This window comes from Oncorhynchus keta, unplaced genomic scaffold, assembly GCF_023373465.1.
Source record: "Oncorhynchus keta strain PuntledgeMale-10-30-2019 unplaced genomic scaffold, Oket_V2 Un_scaffold_1526_pilon_pilon, whole genome shotgun sequence".
Classification (NCBI taxonomy): domain Eukaryota; kingdom Metazoa; phylum Chordata; class Actinopteri; order Salmoniformes; family Salmonidae; genus Oncorhynchus; species Oncorhynchus keta.
The window spans coordinates 293,250-309,295 of record NW_026290798.1 but is presented as its reverse complement, the minus strand read 5'-3'; the positions used below and the strand labels follow the sequence as shown (position 1 = coordinate 309,295).

Genomic DNA, 16,046 nt, shown 5'->3' with positions numbered 1-16,046 from the left:
GCAGGAGATGAGAGCGCCCACTCTCTCCCGTCCGGTAGGAACCGGCTGAACAGCTGCCAGGTAGAGCTCCAGCTGGTGTAGGAACCCCTGGCACCCGGCAACTGATCCGTCATACGCTCCTGGGAGCGGGAGCCGAATTCCACTGGGACTTGATGACGGAGGGGTGGACATCGGTGTAGGTTGAGGCGCGGGTGGTGGTGTAGTAGCGTTGACAGGAAAGCCTCCTCTCTCCCATCTGTCCAGAGTTTGCAACACGCGATCCATGGCTGTCCCTAGCCAGTTTAACATGGTTGAGTGCTGCTGAACTCGCTCCTCTACTGGGAGAGAAGGGCTGGCTGTACCTGCTGACTCCATTTGAATGGTCCGTGATTCTGTCAGCGATTGGGTGCAGAGTGAAAGCGGAGTCAGGCGCAGGACACAGGTATGGAGTAATCCAACTGAGTTTACTCAAAGAATAAAGCAAAATTCCAAAAATGGAACATACAACAAGACTAACACAAACATAACCACTAACGACATAAACAATCACAGACAGAACAGAAATGTATGTCCGATGGTTAAATAGGGAATGTAATGAGGCAATGTAAAACAGGTGTGTATGTAATCAGACAAAACCAAACGAAACAGAAAAATGGATCGGTAGTGACTAGAAAGCCGGTGACGTTGACCGCCGAACACCACCCGAACAAGAAGGGGCCGACTTCGGCGGAAGTCGTGACACTGACCAAAACAAATAGAGACATAAAAAGGCTCTCTAAGTTCAGGGCGTGACAGTAACCCCCCCCAAAGGTGCGGACTCTGGCCACAAAACCTGAACCTATAGGGGAGGTTCCGGGTGGGCATCTATCCCTGGTGGCGGCTCTGGTGCGGGACATAGACCCCGCTCCACCTCACCCCACTTTGGTGGCACCTCTGGTGTGGGGACCCTTGTCGCCGACCCTGGACTGGGGACCCTCGCCGCCGGCCCCGGACTGGGGACCCTCGCCGCCGGCCCCGGACTGGAGACCGTTGCTGGAGGCTCCGGACAGGAGACCGTTGCTGGAGGCTCTGGACTGGAAGCCGTCGCTGGAGGCTCCGGACTGGAGGCCATTATTGGAGGCTTCGTGCCATGACTCCTCGCTGGAGGCTTTGTGCCATGGATCGTCGCTGGAGGCTTTGTGCCATGGATCGTCGCTGGAGGCTTTGTGCCATGGATCCTCACTGGAGGCTTTGTGCCATGGATCCTCACTGGAGGCTTTATGCCATGGATCCTCACTGGAGGCTTCTTGCCATGGATCCTCACTGGAGGCTTCTTGCCATGGATCCTCACTGGAGGCTTCGTGCCATGGATCATCACTGGAGGCTTCTTGCCATGGATCATCACTGGAGGCTTCGTGCCTTGGATCATCACTGGAGGCTTCTTGCCATGGATCATGGCAAGAAGGGATCTGGCACAGGACGCACTGGGCTGTGCAGACGCACCGGAGACACAGTGTGCAGAGCCGGCGCAGGATCTTGGGCCGAAGAGACACACTGGAGACCAGGCCCGCTGAGCGGGCACCATCCTTCCTAGCTGGATGCTCACCCTAGCCCGGCAGATGTGGGGAGCTGGGATGTAGCGCACCAGGCTGTGAACGCGCACTGGAGACACCGTGTGCTCCATGTTAAAATGTCGCTAAAAAAAAAACAAGAAATAACAAAAACGACCGTGAAGCTTACAAGGGCTATAGTGCCCCTAACAAAGATAACTCCCCACAATGATCAAAGGGAAAACGGCTGCCTTAGTATGATTCCCAATCAGAGACAACGACAGACAGCTGTCCCTGATTGAGAACCATACCCGGCCAAAACATAGAAATACAAAAACATAGAAAACAGAACATAGAATGCCCATCCAAATCACACCCTGACCAAACTAAATAGAGACAAAAAAAGGCTCTCTAAGGGCGTGACCAATATAAAGTCTACTGACGTGTCAATGTAGCAGTTGTTTATTATACAATCTACTGCTGTGTCAATGTAGCATTTGTGGCAGACATAATGCAAACTCTTATTCATAAAATGGAGTGCCAAACAAGAACTCAACAATAACACACTAAAACATACAGAACCATACCCATACAGCTGTCTATCGTTGTTTTATTGCTTCTTTAATCAGAACAACAGTTTTCAGCTGTGCTAACATAGTTGCAAAATAGTTTTCTACTGATCAATTAGCCTTTTAAAATGATAAACTTGGTTTAGCCAACACAACGTGCCATTGGAACACAGGAGTGATGGTTGCTGATAATGGGCCTCTGTACGCCTATGTAGATATTCCATAAAAAATCTGCCATTTCCAGCTACAATAGTCATTTACAACATTAACAATATCTACACTATGTTTCTGATCCACTTGATGTTATTTTATGGACAAAAATGTGCTTTCTTTCAAAAACAAGGACATTTCTAAGTGATCCCAAACTTTTGAACGGTAGTGTACATTTTTCACGTTGCACAAGAAACATACATAATACAAAAGTTGTCCGAATCAGGGATGTATCAACCCCTCACCACTGTCCCCAGAACATTTGTAGCAGATGAAGTTGAGCCTCTGGTTCTCCTCCAGACTAACCCATTGCTGCCTCCCGGTGGTCTCTACAGCCCCTGCAATCCCACAGTCCTGCTGGCTGTCTGAGCCGTGCCCGGGGGCCCAGTTCTGGTAGCAGCCTGCATCAGACCTGATCCAGAACCAGAAGTGGAATGAACAGGTGAAGCGCAGGCCCACCCAGACGTGGGATGAGGTGGCGTTGGCAGCCCTCTCTGCCACCCAGTACTGAAGCAGCTCTGTAGTGATCGAGACCAGGTCAACGTGGTGCTCTCTGCAGTAGCTCAGGGCCTCGTTCCACGTCATGTTCTCATGGATCAATATCAGGTTGTCTGAGAGAAATAAAGATATTAAAGATAGATAACATGGAGCCCATTCAACAAAATGTAGATTTGTATGCATTTATACCTCTGCTCTGTAATATAACATATTTGAAACAACATAAAACCACAGCCAAACAAAAAAGAGACTATTAGTCTTTCAACATGTCAATAATTGTGAAATAATGATGAAAGTTACCTGGACTTAAACCTCGACTGTTTTCATTTGGCATAACAGTGGAGAGACTGACAGGCTCTGTAGTACTGTATGGAGCAGTCTCAGCCACTGTGGTTATATGTAGGGCAGAAGTATGTTCAGTAGTCACTTGTGTAATGCTGTGTTGCATTTCTGTGTCTGCAGTCTCAGTTGTTGATTGATGTTTTACATTCTCAGTAGTAAGGTGTTTAGTAGTCACCTCTTCAGTAGAAACATGCACTGTGGTATTGAATGTGGTTGGTACTGGTGTTGAGGAAATGTTTTGGACATTAGCATTAGAAGCTCTTGTAGGTGAGAAATCAGTAGTCACTTTCTCTGTAGTAGAAACATGCACTGTGGTATTGAAAGTAGCGCTTGTAGGTAAGTAACCAGTAGTTGCTTCCTCTCTAGTTGAGTATCCAGTAGTTAACATTTCAGTTGAAGCATGTTCTGTGGTAGTTGGTGCAGACGATGAGATAACGCTTTGAAAATGTACAGTAGGTGCACTTTCTGTATTTAGGTGTTCAGTAGTTAACTGTTCAGTTGAAACTTGGTCTGTTCTATTGAATGTAGTTGGTATAGACATTGAGGGACTGTTTTGAACAGGTACAGTAGTCACTGGCTCAGAGGTTAGGTGTTCAGTAGAAACATGTACTGTGGTATTGAACGTAGCTGGTTTTTGAACAGGTACAGTAGTCAGTGGGTCAGAGGTTAGGTGTTCAGTAGAAACATGCACTGTGGTATTGAACATAGTTGGTACTGGTGTTGAGGGAGTGTTTCCAACAGGTACCGTTGTTGCAGGTAAGTAAGCAGTAGTGGCTTGGTTAGCGGTTGAGCGTTCAGGAGTTGCTTCTTCAGTTGAAACATGCACTGTGTTATTGAAAGTAGAGCTTGTAGGTATGTAACCAATAGTTGCTTGCTCTCTAGTTAATGTAGTTGCTACAGGCATAGAGATATTGCTTTGAACAGGTACAGGAGTTGCTGGGTTAGAGGTTAGGTGTTCATTAGCTAACTGTTCAGTTGAAGCATGTTCTGAGGAAATCAATGAAGTTGCTACAGGCATAGAGATATTGCTTTGAACAGGTACAATAGTCGCTTGGTCAGACGTTAGGCGTTCAGTAGTCAACTGTTTAGTAACATTTACTGTGGTATTGGATGTAGTTTGTACTGGTGTTGAGGGGGTGTTTTGAACAGGTACAGTAGTCAGTGGGTCAGAGGTTAGGTGTTCAGTAGTTAACTGTTCAGTTGAAACATGTTCTGTGGTATTGAATGTGGTTGGTACTGGTGTTGAGGGACTGTTTTGGACGTTTGAAGCAGAAGCACTTGTAGGTAAGTAACCAGTAGTTGCTTCCTCTCTAGTTGAGTATCCAGTAGTTAACATTTCAGTTGAAGCATGTTCTGTGGTAGTTGGTACAGACGATGAGATAACGCTTTGAACAGGTACAGTAGTCAGTGGGTCAGAGGTTAGGAGTCTGGTAGACAGCTGTCCAGTAGAAACACGCACTGTGGTATTGGATGTAGTTTGTACAGGCGTTGAGGTCGTGTTTTGAACAGGTACAGTAGTCAGTGGGTCAGAGGTTAGGAGTCTGGTAGACAGCTGTCCAGTAGAAACACGCACTGTGGTATTGGATGTAGTTTGTACAGGCGTTGAGGTCGTGTTTTGAACAGGTACAGTAGTCAGTGGGTCAGAGGTTAGGAGTCTGGTAGACAGCTGTCCAGTAGAAACACGCACTGTGGTATTGGATGTAGTTTGTACAGGCGTTGAGGTCGTGTTTTGAACAGGTACAGTAGTCAGTGGGTCAGAGGTTAGGAGTCTGGTAGACAGCTGTCCAGTAGAAACACGCACTGTGGTATTGGATGTAGCTGGTTTTTGAACAGGTACAGTAGTCAGTGGGTCAGAGGTTAGGTGTTCAGTAGAAACACGCACTGTGGTATTGAACGTAGCTGGTTTTTGAACAGGTACAGTAGTCAGTGGGTCAGAGGTTAGGTGTTCAGTAGAAACACGCACTGTGGTATTGAACGTAGCTGGTTTTTGAACAGGTACAGTAGTCACTGGGTCAGAGGTTAGGTGTTCAGTAGAAACCCGCACTGTGGTATTGAACGTAGCTGGTTTTTGAACAGGTACAGTAGTCACTGGGTCAGAGGTTAGGTGTTCAGTAGAAACACGCACTGTGGTATTGAACGTAGCTGGTTTTTGAACAGGTACAGTAGTCAGTGGGTCAGAGGTTAGGTGTTCAGTAGAAACCCGCACTGTGGTATTGAACGTAGCTGGTTTTTGAACAGGTACAGTAGTCACTGGGTCAGAGGTTAGGTGTTCAGTAGAAACACGCACTGTGGTATTGAACATAGTTGGTACGGGTGTTGAGGGAGTGTTTCCAACAGGTACCGTTGTTGCAGGTAAGTAAGCAGTAGTGGCTTGGTTAGCGGTTGAGCGTTCAGGAGTTGCCTCTTCAGTTGAAACACGCACTGTGGTATTGGATGTAGTTTGTACAGGCGTTGAGGTCGTGTTTTGAACAGGTACAGTAGTCAGTGGGTCAGAGGTTAGGAGTCTGGTAGACAGCTGTCCAGTAGAAACACGCACTGTGGTATTGGATGTAGTTGGTTTTTTAACAGGTACAGTAGTCAGTGGGTCAGAGGTTAGGTGTTCAGTAGTTAACTGTTCAGTTGAAACATGTTCTGTGGTATTGAATGTGGTTGGTACTGGTGTTGAGGGACTGTTTTGGACGTTTGAAGCAGAAGCACTTGTAGGTAAGTAACCAGTAGTTGCTTCCTCTCTAGTTGAGTATCCAGTAGTTAACATTTCAGTTGAAGCATGTTCTGTGGTAGTTGGTTGACGATGAGATAACGCTTTTTGAACAGGTACAGTAGTCAGTGGGTCAGAGGTTAGGAGTCTGGTAGACAGCTGTCCAGTAGAAACACGCACTGTGGTATTGGATGTAGTTTGTACAGGCGTTGAGGTCGTGTTTTGAACAGGTACAGTAGTCAGTGGGTCAGAGGTTAGGAGTCTGGTAGACAGCTGTCCAGTAGAAACACGCACTGTGGTATTGGATGTAGTTTGTACAGGCGTTGAGGTCGTGTTTTGAACAGGTACAGTAGTCAGTGGGTCAGAGGTTAGGAGTCTGGTAGACAGCTGTCCAGTAGAAACACGCACTGTGGTATTGGATGTAGTTTGTACAGGCGTTGAGGTCGTGTTTTGAACAGGTACAGTAGTCAGTGGGTCAGAGGTTAGGAGTCTGGTAGACAGCTGTCCAGTAGAAACACGCACTGTGGTATTGGATGTAGTTTGGGCGTTTTGTTTTGAACAGGTACAGTAGTCAGTGGGTCAGAGGTTAGGTCTGGTAGACAGCTGTCCAGTAAACACGAAACACGCACTGTGGTATTGGAGTAGTTTGTACAGGCGTTGAGGTCTGGTTTTGAACAGGTACAGTAGTCAGTGGGTCAGAGGTTAGGTCTGGTAGACAGCTGTCCAGTAGAAACACGCACTGTGGTATTGGATGTAGTTTGTACAGGCGTTGAACAACAGGTACAGTAGTCAGTGGGTCAGAGGTTAGGAGTCTGGTAGACAGCTGTCCAGTAGAAACACGCACTGTGGTATTGGATGTAGTTTGTACAGTTTTTGAACAGGTACAGTAGTCAGTGGGTCAGAGGTTAGGAGTCTGGTAGACAGCTGTCCAGTAGAAACACGCACTGTGGTATTGGATGTAGTTTGTACAGGCGTTGAGGTCGTGTTTTGAACAGTTACAGCAGTCAGTGGGTCAGAGGTTAGGAGTCTGGTAGACCGCTGTCCAGTAGAAACACGCACTGTGGTATTGGATGTAGTTTGTACAGGCGTTGAGGTCGTGTTTTGAACAGGTACAGTAGTCACTGGGTCAGAGGTTAGGTGTTCAGTTGAAACACGCACTGTGGTATTGAACGTAGCTGGTTTTTGAACAGGTACAGTAGTCAGTGGGTCAGAGGTTAGGTGTTCAGTAGAAACATGTACTGTGGTATTGGATGTAGTTGGTTTTTGAACAGGTACAGTAGTCAGTGGGTCAGAGGTTAGGTGTTCAATAGAAACACGCACTGTGGTATTGAACATAGTTGGTACGGGTGTTGAGGGAGTGTTTCCAACAGGTACCGTTGTTGCAGGTAAGTAAGCAGTAGTGGCTTGGTTAGCGGTTGAGCGTTCAGGAGTTGCCTCTTCAGTTGAAACACGCACTGTGGTATTGGATGTAGTTTGTACAGGCGTTGAGGTCGTGTTTTGAACAGGTACAGTTGTTGCAGGTAAGTAAGCAGTAGTGGCTTGGTTAGCGGTTGAGCGTTCAGGAGTTGCCTCTTCAGTTGAAACACGCACTGTGGTATTGGATGTAGTTTGTACAGGCGTTGAGGTCGTGTTTTGAACAGGTACAGTTGTTGCAGGTAAGTAAGCAGTAGTGGCTTGGTTAGCGGTTGAGCGTTCAGGAGTTGCCTCTTCAGTTGAAACACGCACTGTGGTATTGGATGTAGTTTGTACAGGCGTTGAGGTCGTGTTTTGAACAGGTACAGTAGTCAGTGGGTCAGAGGTTAGGAGTCTGGTAGACAGCTGTCCAGTAGAAACACGCACTGTGGTATTGGATGTAGTTGGTTTTTGAACAGGCACAGTAGTCTGTGGGTCAGAGGTTAGGTGTTCAGTAGTTAACTGTTCTGGTGAAGTATGTTCTGTGGAATTGAATGTAGTTTGTACAGACGATGAGGGAGTGTTTTGGACAGGTGCAGTCATAGCACTTGTAGGTATGTAACTAGTAGTCACTTGCTCTGTGGTAGTGAATATAGCTGGTACAGATGTAGGAGTGTTTTGAACAGGTTCAGTAATTGCTTGATCAGAGCTTGTGTGTTCAGTAGAAACATGCACTGTGGTATTGAAAGTAGCGCTTGTAGGTATGAAACCAGTAGTTGCTTGCTCTCTAGTTAATGTAGTTGGTACAGGCATTGAGATATTGCTTTGAACAGGTACAATAGTCGCTTGGTCAGACGTTAGGCGTTCAGTAGTCAACTGTTTAGTAACATTTACTGTGGTATTGAATGTAGTTGGTTTTTTAACAGTAGTTCCATGTTTTGTAGTTAGGTATTTTGTAGTTAACTGTTCAATTGAACCTTGGTCTGTGGTAGTGAATGTAGTTGGTACTGGTGTAGATGGAGTGTTTTGAACAGGTAAGCCTACAGTAGTTGCTTGGTCTGAGGTTGGTAAAAGATCTAAAAGAATATGTTGAATCTGCACAAAATGGGTAGTTGTTAGCTTAGGTGTTACTTCATCTGTTGTTGACTGTTCAGCAGTGGCAAGCACAGTAGCTGTGGGAGGAGTTGTTTGTGGCACAGTAGCTGTGGGAGGAGTTGTTTGTGGCACAGTAGCTGTGGGAGGAGTTGTTTGTGGCACAGTAGCTGTGGGAGGAGTTGTTTGTGGCACAGTAGCTGTGGGAGGAGTTGTTTGTGGCACAGTAGCTGTGGGAGGAGTTGTTTGTGGCACAGTAGCTGTGGGAGGAGTTGTAGGTGGTATCTGGGTAGTGGGTCGCTTCATTTCTGTAAGGAATATATACAAATACATTAGAAACAAGGGTCAAATGTATTTAATTCATAACAAACACATTAAATCATGTTTACGTACTGCTTTACTCATCTCATATGTATATACTGTATTCTATTCTACTGTATTTTAGTCTATGCCACTCTGACATGGCTCATCCTAATATTTCTATATTCTTTAATTCCTTTCTTTTACTTTTAGGTTTGTGTGTATTGTTATGAATTGTTAGATATCACTGCACTGTTGGAGCTTGAAACACAAGCATTTCCTGCAATAACATCTTCATTAATGTGACCAATATAATTTGATTTGATTTTGTATCTTAATTGTTTTCTCTGTTTCTATTTGTTTTCTTAAAAGTTGCTACCGGTCAAAATTTGAATCCCATCTAACAAAAATGTACCAAACTCACCACCATGGCACACAAACCCCCAACTGATGTTGCACCACTGGACATTCCACTTGTTATCGTTGAGTATAACAGAAGTACAGTTCTGGTCCCCTCTGAAGTTGTTAGTCTGATTGTTCTTCCAGAAGCGGTATGAGGAGTTGCTCCCATCTGACCACTTCCATGGGTCTTTGAAGAGACCAATCCACATGCTCTGGGACAGTGACATGTTCTGGACGTGATGGTTTTCCTCTCTGGACCGTATGCTGGCCAGGTCTGTGTACGTACCCCGGCAGTGGTCTTGAGCCTCTCTCCAAGTCTTGCTGTCATCAATGAAGATGTGACTGTTACTAGCGTTTTTCCCTGTCAGAGGATAGAAAATACATGCATGGAGCATTGGAGATATAGCGGGGTGCAGGGTTAAGCATTGGAGATATAGCGGGGTGCAGGGTTAAGCATTGGAGATATAGCGGGGTGCAGGGTTAAGCATTGGAGATATAGCGGGGTGCAGGGTTGAGCATTGGAGATATATAGCATTGGAGATATAGGGTGCAGGGTTAAGCATTGGAGATATAGCGGGGTGCAGGGTTGAGCATTGGAGATATAGCGGGGTTTGGGTTAAGCAGGGTTATTGGAGATATAGCGGGGTGCAGGGTTAAGCATTGGAGATATAGCGGGGTGCAGGGTTGAGCATTGGAGATATAGCGGGGTGCAGGGTTGAGCATTGGAGATATAGCATTGGGATATAGCAGGGTGCAGGGTTGAGCATTGGAGATATAGCAGGGGTGCAGGGTTGAGCATTGGAGATATAGCGGGGTGCAGGGTTGAGCATTGGAGATTGGAGCGGGGTGCAGGGTTAGCATTGGAGATATAGCGGGGTGCAGGGTTAAGCATTGGAGATATAGCAGGGTGCAGGGTTGAGCATTGGAGATATAGCAGGGTGCAGGGTTAAGCATTGGAGATATAGCAGGGTGCAGGGTTAAGCATTGGAGATATAGCGGGGTGCAGGGTTAAGCATTGGAGATATAGCGGGTGCAGGGTTAAGCATTGGAGATATAGCAGGGTGCAGGGTTAAGCATTGGAGATATAGCGGGGTGCAGGGTTAGCATTGGAGATATAGCGGGGTGCAGGGTTGAGCATTGGAGATATAGCTGGGTGCAGGGTTGAGCATTGGAGATATAGCTGGGTGCAGGGTTGAGCATTGGAGATATAGCGGGGTGCAGGGTTGAGCATTGGAGATATAGCGGGGTGCAGGGTTGAGCATTGGAGATATAGCTGGGATATAGCAGCAGGGTTGACATTGGAGATATAGCAGGGTGCAGGGTTGAAGCATTGGAGATATAGCATTGGGGCAGGGTGCAGGGTTAGCATTGGAGATATAGCAGGGTGCAGGGTTATAGCATTGGAGATATAGCGGGGTGCAGGGTTAAGCATTGGAGATATAGCAGGGTGCAGGGTTAAGCATTGGAGATATAGCGGGGTGCAGGGTTAAGCATTGGAGATATAGCGAGGGTGCAGGGTTGAGCATTGGAGATATAGCAGGGTGCAGGGTTAAGCATTGGAGATATAGCGGGGTGCAGGGTTAAGCATTGGAGATATAGCGGGGTGCAGGGTTAAGCATTGGAGATATAGCGGGGTGCAGGGTTAAGCATTGGAGATATAGCGGGGTGCAGGGTTAAGCATTGGAGATATAGCGGGGTGCAGGGTTAAGCATTGGAGATATAGCGGGGTGCAGGGTTAAGCATTGGAGATATAGCGGGGTGCAGGGTTGAGCATTGGAGATATAGCGGGGTGCAGGGTTGAGCATTGGAGATATAGCGGGGTGCAGGGTTGAGCATTGGAGATATAGCGGGGTGCAGGGTTGAGCATTGGAGATATAGCGGGGTGCAGGGTTAGCATTGCATTGGAGATATAGCAGGGTGCAGGGTTGGGCATTGGAGATATAGTCGGGTGCAGGGTTAAGCATTGGAGATATAGCAGGGTGCAGGGTTAAGCATTGGAGATATAGACTGGGTGCAGGGTTAAGCATTGGAGATATAGCAGGGTGCAGGGTTAAGCATTGGAGATATAGCGGGGTGCAGGGTTAAGCATTGGAGATATAGCGGGGTGCAGGGTTAAGCATTGGAGATATAGCGGGGTGCAGGGTTAAGCATTGGAGATATAGCGGGGTGCAGGGTTGAGCATTGGAGATATAGCGGGGTGCAGGGTTGAGCATTGGAGATATAGCGGGGTGCAGGGTTGAGCATTGGAGATATAGCGGGGTGCAGGGTTGAGCATTGGAGATATAGCAGGGTGCAGGGTTGAGCATTGGAGATATAGCGGGGTGCAGGGTTGAGCATTGGAGATATAGCGGGGTGCAGGGTTGAGCATTGGAGATATAGCGGGGTGCAGGGTTGAGCATTGGAGATATAGCGGGGTGCAGGGTTAAGCATTGGAGATATAGCTGGGTGCAGGGTTGAGCATTGGAGATATAGCGGGGTGCAGGGTTGAGATATAGCGGGGTGCAGGGTTAAGCATTGGAGATATAGCAGGGTGCAGGGTTAAGCATTGGAGATATAGCGGGGTGCAGGGTTAAGCATTGGAGATATAGCGGGGTGCAGGGTTAAGCATTGGAGATATAGCGGGGTGCAGGGTTGAGCATTGGAGATATAGCTGGGTGCAGGGTTGAGCATTGGAGATATAGCGGGGTGCAGGGTTAAGCATTGGAGATATAGCGGGGTGCAGGGTTAAGCATTGGGGTTAAGATATAGCGGGGTGCAGGGTTGAGCATTGGAGATATAGCGGGGTGCAGGGTTGAGCATTGGAGATATGCAGGGTTGAGCATTGGGATATAGTGCAGGGTTAAGCATTGGAGATATAGCTGGGTGCAGGGTTGAGCATTGGAGATATAGCGGGGTGCAGGGTTGAGCATTGGAGATATAGCGGGGTGCAGGGTTAAGCATTGGAGATATAGCTGGGTGCAGGGTTGAGCATTGGAGATATAGCGGGGTGCAGGGTTAAGCATTGGAGATATAGCGGGGTGCAGGGTTAAGCATTGGAGATATAGCGGGGTGCAGGGTTGAGCATTGGAGATATAGCGGGGTGCAGGGTTGAGCATTGGAGATATAGCGGGGTGCAGGGTTGAGCATTGGAGATATAGCGGGGTGCAGGGTTGAGCATTGGAGATATAGCGGGGTGCAGGGTTGAGCATTGGAGATATAGCAGGGTGCAGGGTTGAGCATTGGAGATATAGCGGGGTGCAGGGTTGAGCATTGGAGATATAGCGGGGTGCAGGGTTGAGCATTGCCCACACAATTATTATTTTTTTTTTATTTAACTTATATTTAACCAGGTAGGCAAGTTGAGAACAAGTTCCCATTTACAATTGCGACCTGGCCAAGGTAAAGCAAAGCAGTTCGACACATACAACAACACAGAGTTACACATGGAGTAAAACAAAACATACAGTCAATAATACAGTAGAACAATAAGTCTATGTACAATGAGCAAGTGAGGTGAGATAAGGGAGGTAAAGGCAAAAAAGGTTATGGTGGCGAAGTAAATACAATATAGCAAGTAAGAAAATAATTATGCTCACGTAATCACCCAACTGATTATACCCAAGTCATGTTTAACAGTTGAAATTGCAGTCAGCAAGCTTTAAAACGGGCAAAAAATGTCTGACTGCCCATCCAGACATATCATCCTGGAATCGGCCCTGGTTTGAATCTGATATGCGGTTGAAATTGCTATAAATAGAATAGATGTAGGATTACTCACCATCAAAGCAAACAAAACCTCTTTTGATTTGGCAGTTATCCTCAAACCACTGTCCGTTTGGATCCATTGCAGCACAGCTGTCTTGAGTATTGTTTTGCTTCGGCTCTGCTGCCCTCCAGTTGAAAAACTCCATCTTTCTCTGATCTGGTAATGACCAGTGCCACTCAAATTCATCTCCAAACTCCAGTCCTATCCAGACACTGGCTGTACCATTCGGTACCAATTGTACAAGTCTATCCAGATCCCCTGAGTTGTAGATGGTTGCCAAGTCAGTGTACATGTCTCTACAGTAAGTCTGGGCTTGGCTATAATTAATTTGAAGGCTAATATATTGATACTGAGGAGGGGAGATACTGAGAGTCAGGTAACACAGTCCTGTAAAATACAATCAAAAACCATTAGAGAGCAAGTTAATCATATCTCCTTGCTGCAGGCATAGGTTTCACACACACATCCTGTTAATATCACAGAATATCAACGTATAATACACATCATGTTGCTTTTCATGATCGGAGAGAGAACTATGAAAGGATCCTGAAAAATGGCCTGCCGTTTGAAAGTTACCCATGTGTTGATTGGGTAACAGACGATCAGTCTTTTATGTATGAGGTACTCCCAACACTTATACCTCTTTCTGAAGGATTTATATTTTAATGCCTTATTCAATGATGCACAGTGACTCCAACAAATAACTTTGATGTTATTGAAAGCACTGAAGAATTACATACCTGAGACGGACAGGAGACGCAACAGTGCAGTGCTCCTCTTCATGACTGTAGCTTCTCACTAGTCTTCAGAATGGGTTGTCAAACTGAAATCGTTGTAACTGTCCATCACTAACGTTCAGATCTAACCAAAACATACAAACTGTGACACCCTGTGTTCTAGTCGAGTACAAAATCATCTGAAATGGAGGCAACTGACACCCGTTGTAACTTAGTTGACTGACTTATTAAGACTCCCTAGTAGTAAGGTGTTTAAGAATGTGACCGTTCTTGTTTATAACACGTGTTTTAGGTTCCCCTTGTCGCAATGTTCCCTGACAAGGTAGTGCATCAGGTTTAGATGTGTCACTCTTATACATAGAGCCCACATGATGAGGCTGTGACAGGTGGTAAGAAAAACATGTCAGTCAAGAACACGGAAGTGTGTCACCAAAAACCACATGATAACTGACTAAATGTACATAATCACAGTGTGAAACTGTTGAGATACACTGATAATGGAAAAGTCATTGCTAGGCCTATTCGCCTACAGATAAAAAGCAATTGTCCCAGAACGGTCCATTTTGTATTGAAAAATAGAATGCTAGTTGACAGTCCAAGTCATTAGTAAGGTGTTAGGAATGAGGTTGAGCAATTCAGGTTACTCTGTATGAAGATACCTTCCCAAACAGGTGACAATATACTGTAGTTACTGTCTTTTGCTGGTCTGACAAATGAGCGTGGAACAAAATGATTACTGAGGTTAGCGACAGAATTGTTCACTCAAGGGCATGACCTATTGTCACGCCCTTGAGTGAACAGACCTATTGTTCCCCTTTAAAGAACAAGGAAGTTTAACTCTGCTTAATGCAAAAGACTAGGAGCCCACACTGTACAGCACCAGTCAAAAGTTTGGACAACTCATTCAAGGGTTTTCCTTATTATTATTATTATTTTTTTACAATTTTCTACATTGTAGAATAATAGTGAAGACATCAAAACTATTAAATAACACATATGGAATCATGTAGTAACCAAAAAAGTGTTAGACATATCAAAATATATGTTATATTTGAGATTCTTCAAAGTAGCCACAGTTTGCCTTGATGAAAGCTTTGCACACTCTTGGCATTCTCTCAACCAGCTTCACCTGGAATGCTTTTCCAACAGTCTGGAAGGAGTTCCCACATATGCTGAGCACTTGTTGGCTGCTTTTCCTTCACTCTGCGGTTCAACTCATCCCAAACCATCTCAACCTTCTTGGTCAAATATCCCTTGCACAGCCTGGTGGTGAGTTGGGTCATTGTCCTGTTGAAAAACACAAACTTGGTGGAATGGTGTATCGCTGCAGAATGCTGTGGTAGCGATGCTGGTTAAGTGAGCCTTGAATTCTAAATAAATCACTGACCGTGTCAACAGCAAAGCACCTCCACACCATCACACCTCCTCCTCCATGCCTCATGAGAGACAGTTTCATCATATTGCTTGATGGTTTTTGTGACTGCACTGTCAAAGTTCTTTACATTTTCCACATTGACTGATCTTCATGTTCTTGCCATAATATGGACTTGGTCTTATACCAAATAGGGCTATCTTCTATATACCATCCCTACCTTGTCACAACACAACTGATTGGCTCAAACACATTAATAAGAAGGAAAGAAATTCCACAAATGTACTTTTAACAAGGCACACCTGTTAATTGAAAAGCATTCAAGGTGATTACCCCTTGAAGCTGGTTGAGAGAATGCAAAAGAGTGTATAGAGCTGTCATCAAGGTAAAGGGGGGATACTTTGAATCTTAAATATAAAACATATTTTGATTTGTTTAACACGTTTTTGGTTATTACATGATTCCATATGTATTATTTCATACTTTGATGTCTTCACTATTATTCTACAATGTATAAAATAGTAAAAATAAAGAAAAACCCTGGAATGAGTAGGTGTGTTCAAACTTTTGACTGGTGCTGTATGTGAGAATGATTCCCATGTTACATGTCTCAAATTTGAAATCAAAATCAGAATGAATAAAGCACACAACCACCAGGAAAAAACGAGCAAATAAAGTAGAAAATAGAAGACTTAACTGAACCTCTATCATCTCCCGAGGCTGCTTACCCAACTTTGCATATACAGTAGCCTCAACTTCCTAAATTTGCATAGGCTACACCAAAATATACAATTAGCATTTTCTCTCAAAATAATCACATGATGAGAAAAGTGAATAAAAAACAGACACTGAGCCATATTGGTTGCATGTTTTATACTTTTTTTAAGGATTATTTAACCCTAAACATATTTGAGATTAAGAATCATTGTGAAATAAAGCAGTTTAAATGTCTTACAGGCATGTGTCAAATGTAGTTTAACCAGCTGTCCTCCTGTCAAACCACCACCATTATTCAACCATGAAATGTATTAGGAAGAGGCTTTTGCAGAATAATCTTTCATCATCAGCTGATAAATATCCCAAATTGAGGTCCACAATCGATGTAGTCTACATTGATTTACATATATTCATAGTAGTTACACTTGTAAAATGTAATGTTGTTTAATTTGTGAATCTGTTGA

The 16,046-nt window shown here is 45.1% G+C and overlaps 1 protein-coding gene and 2 pseudogenes across 1 annotated transcript; all 3 read right to left on the bottom strand.

Moving 5' to 3' along the window:
* Positions 1–2,979: 2,979 nt before the first annotated feature.
* Positions 2,980–4,673, bottom strand: LOC118370427 (uncharacterized; annotated as a pseudogene).
* A 2,284-nt stretch (positions 4,674–6,957) lies between these two features.
* Positions 6,958–8,445, bottom strand: LOC127927566 (mucin-2-like; annotated as a pseudogene).
* A 26-nt stretch (positions 8,446–8,471) lies between these two features.
* Positions 8,472–14,381, bottom strand: LOC118370429 (macrophage mannose receptor 1-like; the record flags this gene model as incomplete). The annotated part of the gene is made up of 4 exons (XM_035755428.2): positions 13,497–14,381; positions 12,769–13,143; positions 9,034–9,372; positions 8,472–8,617 (listed from the first exon to the last, which is right to left on the bottom strand). Coding segments are annotated over exons 1-4 (903 nt in total), but the record flags the coding sequence as incomplete, so codon positions are not given.
* Between the last annotated feature and the right edge of the window lie 1,665 nt (positions 14,382–16,046).